General features: G+C 36.7%; 2 protein-coding genes across 2 annotated transcripts; both read left to right on the forward strand.

Moving 5' to 3' along the window:
- Positions 1-360: 360 nt before the first annotated feature.
- Positions 361-954, forward strand: LOC110888118. The gene has a single exon (XM_022135657.1). It carries the CDS (start codon positions 361-363, stop codon positions 952-954), a length of 594 nt encoding a protein of 197 aa, XP_021991349.1.
- A 1195-nt stretch (positions 955-2149) lies between these two features.
- Positions 2150-5302, forward strand: LOC110888117 (protein FAR1-RELATED SEQUENCE 5-like). Its single transcript, XM_022135656.1, has 5 exons — positions 2150-2361; positions 2650-3445; positions 3541-3799; positions 4083-4640; positions 4799-5302. Exons 1-5 carry the CDS (start codon positions 2340-2342, stop codon positions 5300-5302), a joined length of 2139 nt encoding a protein of 712 aa, XP_021991348.1. The 5' UTR covers positions 2150-2339.
- Positions 5303-6209: the final 907 nt, after the last annotated feature.

Below are 6209 nucleotides of genomic sequence, written 5' to 3' on the forward strand. Positions count from 1 at the left end.
CGTTTAAAACCGGATGGAAGAGTTAATCTCGCCGATGCAGTCGGCTTTTTTAGGCGGCAGGAAGATACTTGATAGCCCGCTAATCATTAGTGAGACGGTGGCGTGGGCCAAAAAGAATAAACAGGGGCTGTTCACTGTTAAAGTTGACTTTGAAAAGGCTTACGACTCCATTAATTGGAAATTTTTGTTCCGTATGATGAAAGGTATGTCATTTCCAGAGAAGTGGATTAGTTGGATAAAAGGGTGTCTGGTTTCGGGGACGGTTCGGTGTTGGTGAACGGGTCGCCTACGGATGAATTCATGTACAAAAGGGGTCTTAGACATGGTGATCCCATTTCCCCGTTTCTCTTTATTTTGGCCATGGAAATTATCGGCTTGTTCATGAAGAGGTGCATGGGTGCCGGTATATTTCAAGGATTTAATCTTCCTAATGACGGCCCAATTCTATCCCACTTATGTTATGCTGACGATGTCCTATTCATAGGGAGTTGGACGGATAAAAATGCGGCTACATTGAAACGTCTTCTTCGTTGGTTAAATTTGGTTACGGGGCTTAAAGTTAATAACCTTAAAAGCAAATTGTATGGTTTTGGGGTCAATGACGGAGAAAAGTTGCGGATGGCTAGCATCATGAACTGTGAAGTCGGTCAAATGCCTTTTACGTACCTTGGTATTCCTATAGGCGTTAATATGAAGAGAGCGAAGTTTTGGGATTCAGTGGTGAAAAAATTTACAGCGAAGCTATCTAAATGGAAGGCCAGGTTTCTTTCTTTTGCTGGTAGAGTTACCTTGGCCAAATCGGTTCTGGGTAGTCTACCGTCGTACTTTCTTTCTCTTTTTGCTGCTCCGAAGTGCGTTATTAATAAGCTAGAGAGGATACACAGAGATTTCGTTTGGGGTTTCACCGACTCATCAAAAAAGCTTATAGATGGGTCCGCTGGGAAGGCCTTATGAATTCGAAAAAGAAAGGTGGATTAGGAGTTGGGAGTATAAAAGATTAACTTAGCTATGTTAACTAAATGGTGGTGGAGGTTTAAATCGAACCCGAACCAGTTATGGGCTAAGGTTATCTCTTCGGTGCATGATAATAATTATTCTAATCTTTTAATCCCCTGGAAGAAGTCAATCCCTGGCGTTTGGAATGATATCGGAAAAGTGGAATCGGATTTAGCCAAAGCTGGTTTAATCCTAAACCAGAATCTGATCTTGGATAATGGGGTATGGAAGTGGCGTAACTCAGTGGACGAAGGATTCTCGGTTAAACAGGTTCGGCTGGAGCTTGAAAAAATTCGGCAGTCCATTCCGGCGATCGATCCGCTCTCGTTTAAAATAGCTGGGCTCCGTTCAAAGGTAACATTCTCCTTGTATTGAGTAAGTTGAGTTGTGATCACTATCAAAGGACTGAGACGGAAAAAATAGGTCGCCACCTATACCAGTGAGAAGATTTCACCGTGATCTTTCTTTACCATACTAGGAAAAAGTGCTGAGACCTCTACTACCAATAGAACAATTGTTGGTTAAAGCACGTAAGATGAATTTACTAACAATCACCCAAAACAGTATATGCTTTAGTTGCCATATCATCCATTATATCAGACTATCAAACAACATTATTAAAAAGTAAACAAGCGTTGTTTAAAATTTAAACTAATAATAAAATAATAATCTCCTTTATAGGGATGGCAATCAAACCCGAACCCGATGGGTAAACCCGAAACCCGACACATTTGGGACGGGTTTGGGGTCAGTTAATCAGGTTTGGGATGGGTTTGGGAATAGTTTTTATTTTTTTCGCGGGTTTGGGACGGGTTTGGGATTTAGTGATATACCCGTTTACCCGACCCAATTACCCGATAAACTGTACCCGTTTACCCGATTGTATACCCGATATAATTTCTTTTATATTATTAATATGTATATATATGATGGTAGAGGTTCAACTAAGAATTTAATCTTCCCTAAGTTTCCTAAGAAGCAATCTTGAGCTTACATGTGGCAATCTCATTAATTTAGATGAAAGGGTAATATTGGAAAATGCAAATTTCAAACAGATCTGTACTTAGTTTTAATCACACGATTTTCATTCCTTCTTTCATATTTTTCATTCATTCATTCATTGAGCTTCATCATCTGACCAATTTCGTCGAGATCGTTTTCATCTAAATCAATCGCAAATCTCAATCTCAATCCTGCTGAATCGTTGATCGTTTTCATCGATTTGCCGGTACCTGCGAGATTGAGATCAATCCTGCTGAATCGTTCATCGTTTTCATCGATTTGCTGGAACCCTAGCTCCTCTGTTCATTCATTGATTTGCTGATTTATCCTCCTCTATTTTAATGATGTCTACTACTGTCGATGGTAAAATACCTTCTAGTTTTAATTTCATCTACTTTTTAGGTTTTTAGTTTTGATCTAAGTTGTGCTGGTTTTTATTTAAAAGTGTAGTTCTGAAGTTGTGCTGGTTTTTTGAAGTTGTGCTGGTTTTTTTATATTACATCATATTTTAAAGTGTAGGTTTGTAAAGTTGTGCTGATATCTTTATTTTGTGCTAGTTTGTCTGGTAAAGTTGTGCTTGTTTTTTGTGCTGGTTTATTGTAAAGTTTGTGCTGATATCTTTTATTTGTTCTGGTTTTTTGATTTGTTTAGGAGTTCGTATCTGTCCAACTACTGGTAATCAGTATTATACTCCTATTGTTCCAGATTCTTCCAAACCTGTAGTTGGTATGCATTTCCAGTCAATTGATTCTGCCTTTAATTTCTATAAGAAGTATGCTAAGTTATCTGGGTTTGAGGGTCGAAAGCATACTCAATCTTCAAAAAATGGTGTTGTGATTAGAAAGTACTTTGTTTGTGCGAAAGAGGGTTCAGCGACATCCTGTGCTGTTGACACGGTAAATGATAGTGTTGGTGCTGATAAAAAGTTAAATGACCGAAGGAGGAGACCTTCTAAACGTACCGGATGTAAGGCACACATCCGTTTGTCTTTAACTCCAAAAAATACTTATAGAATTTCTCATGTATTTGAGGAGCATAATCATTCTTTTGTTGATGAAGAGGATTATCATCTTTTAGCTTCGTCTAGAAAGTTGACATTCACTGAAGAGCAACTGCTTTCTGATTTTTCTGAGATGAATATTGGTCCAGTTAGGGCATTCAACCTTATGAGAAAGATTCGTGGTGGATTTGATAAGGTTGGAGTGACGTCTACTGATTGTAAAAATTTTAAAAGAGATATTAATTTGTTCATTGGAGAGTTTGATGTGGATATGGCTGTCCAACGTCTTATGAAGAAGAAGCTGTATTTGCCGAATTTTTCTTGTGAATTTTATTGTGATGAAAAAGGTGCTCTTGCTGGATTATTTTGGGCTGATGAAGAAATGAAACTGAATTATGAGGTCTTTGGGGATGTTATGTCTTTTGATGCTACGTTCCGTACGAACAGGTATTTTATTCACTTTTTGTAGATCATTTATTCATATTTTTATTAAACTAGCACAATTCAGCAAGCAGTTGTAATATAATCAATTCAATTTTTAGGTATGACTTGGTATTTGTTCCGTTCACTGGAATCGATAATCATCATCACAATGTCACGTTTGCTGGTTCTTTGTTAGCATCTGAAACTGCTGAATCATATAAATGGCTTCTTCAAAGTTTTTTGAAGGCTTTTGGTGTTGCACCTAAGGTGGTTGTGACTGATCAGGACGCTGCAATGAAAATTGCCATCCGAGATGTTTTCCCAGATACCAGACATCGTTTGTGTATGTGGCATATAATGATCAAAGTTTCTGAAAAGGTAACTTTCTTAAACCAGCACACTTTTAGCATATAAACCAGCACACTTTAAACAATCCATTTAAACCAGCACACTTTAGCATATAAACCAGCACACTTTTAAACCAGCACACTTTGGCATATAACTCAGCACACTTTTAAACAGCACACTTTCTTTAAACCATCACAGTTTAAGCATCATAGTTTAAGTTTATACATCAACTAGCACACTTTAACATATAAACCAGCACATTTTAGGATTTGTTTGCTGTTTTAATATACTAATTATTTTTTTTTTGTTATAGGTTGGTACTGAGCTATCACAAGATGAGGTTTTTAAAGAAGATATATGTGATGTTGTATGGACTGATGCTCTTGAACCAGCACAGTTTGAGACACAATGGTGTGATTTAATGATTAAGTACAACCTTACTAGTAACAGCTGGCTGTCTGATATGTACAACCTCAGATCAGATTGGATTCCTGCATACTATCGTCATGAACATATGTCCGGTCTTATGCGTACAACATCTAGGTCTGAGAGTGAAAATCATTTTTTTGGTCAATTAACCAACACAAAATTGTCATTAGTTGAGTTTTTGAGCCATTTTGATATTGCAATGGAATCTCAGAGGTTTAAGCGCAGCAAACGTGATCATGATACCAGATACACACAACCTCGCATGAAAACCAATTATGAATTGGAACTGGAAGCTGCAAAGATTTATACTCGGGGGATATTTTTTGATGTTCAAGAAGAAATTCGACTTGCTTGCAAGAATTGTATGTGCAGGCGTGAAGAAGAAGTTGGTGATTTAATTAAGTATTATATTCTACAGGTCAATCTTCCTGGCCTTCATGAGGTATTTATTTATACCTTTAGTAGCACAAACATGTTCTGCTTTTTACAATACATTTTAAGTAGCACAGTGATTTATATTTACAATTAGAATTTTACATATATAAACCAGCACACTTTTGTTATAAACTAGCACAATATAAGCATTTGTTATTTGTGTAGGTTCTTTTTACTCCTAAGGATATGGTAATTAAATGCAGCTGCAACCGATATGAGCAGTATGGTTTGCTATGTAGGCATGCCTTTTGTGTTCTTCGTCTTTGTGGTATAAAGGAGTACCCTAAAAAATATGTTATGGGGCGTTGGACAAGAGATGTTGTTCCAAAAAAGACAAAAGTTTCGAGTTTTGATCAAAATGCTGCTGGTAATCAAGTTGAACGTGCTTCCAGCATTGTGCGTGAGATAATGACTGCAACTGAACATATTGTTAACCGTCTTGTTACAAATATTGACCTGTTATCGTTGTATAGAGACCAAGTGATCGAGTCGAAGTTGAAGGTTGATTCTGCTGACCTTCCTGCAGAATCACTTGACAAGAATGCAAGATTAGCTAATATTCTTCATGTTGATCAGCCATGTTCATCGTCTTCTGCTACCATTCTTCCACCTAGTGGTATTAGAAAACAAGGGGTGTGGTTCAAACAAACGCTTAAAGTCTTTTCGTGAGGTATCATCTTCAAGAATATCAAAGAAAACTAAAACTAGAGGTTGTTTGATATGTGGAGGTCATGGACATAATAGTCGGACTTGTAAGATGAAGACTACTGTTGCTGATTCCCAGAAGAGCAGTTAGTCGTGTGTCTTGGAAATCATGATATTTGGATTTGTTATTTTTTTCATTTCAGTTTGGATTTCTTGTATTCTTATTATGTTTACAACATTCAACCAGCACATTATTAGTTTTTGTTGATTTTGTAAATGCAATTGTCAAGAATTTGATTTTTCAACATTCAATATACTGTTTAAAACCAGCACAATTTTAAACTTTGTTCTTTAAAACCAGCACAATTTTAAACTTTGTTCTTTAAAACCAGCACAATTATAAAACCAGCACAATTTTAAACTTCTTCTATGAAACCATCACATATTGTCATAGTGAAACCAGCACAATATTAATTGTAAAACCAGCATAAAATTAACTTTCCTAATATAACTGTTAAAGCAGTACAATGTAATTGTTAAACCAGCACCATATTAATTGTTAAACCAGCACAAAATATTACAGACAACTACCAAACTAATGTTATATTGTTCAACCAACACAATCAATATTTCTTGTTCAATCTGTCATTGATTTTCGTTTCCGCATTTTTCTTGCATTCCTCTTTCTTTCCAGGCTCCATCTTCTCATACTTCTCTAACAGTTCCATCATTTCACCTTTCGCTAAGTTGATGTCGGATAAAAGTATTTTGCTTAAATACTTGTATCTCAGTTCAACCAACTCTTTGTCTTGTTCCGGTGACTCTTTCGACAGCCCACTATCCCATTCCTTCTTGCTCACATGCTTCCCTGTGTATGTCTCCATGTGTCTCATTGCAAAGACACCACAATCTACAAAGTTCTTTTCCGTTT

This window comes from Helianthus annuus, chromosome 11 (assembly GCF_002127325.2).
Source record: "Helianthus annuus cultivar XRQ/B chromosome 11, HanXRQr2.0-SUNRISE, whole genome shotgun sequence".
Lineage (NCBI taxonomy): Eukaryota > Viridiplantae > Streptophyta > Magnoliopsida > Asterales > Asteraceae > Helianthus > Helianthus annuus.

Bases quoted from the DNA above. Each gene is read 5' to 3' on its own strand.
- LOC110888118 (XM_022135657.1), top strand. From the start codon at position 361: ATGGAAATTATCGGCTTGTTCATGAAGAGGTGCATGGGTGCCGGTATA.
- LOC110888117 (XM_022135656.1), top strand. From the start codon at position 2,340: ATGATGTCTACTACTGTCGATG. The intron at 3,800-4,082 runs GTAACTTTCTTA...TTTTTGTTATAG, and splicing joins TGATCAAAGTTTCTGAAAAG to GTTGGTACTGAGCTATCACA. The intron at 4,641-4,798 runs GTATTTATTTAT...TTATTTGTGTAG, and splicing joins ATCTTCCTGGCCTTCATGAG to GTTCTTTTTACTCCTAAGGA.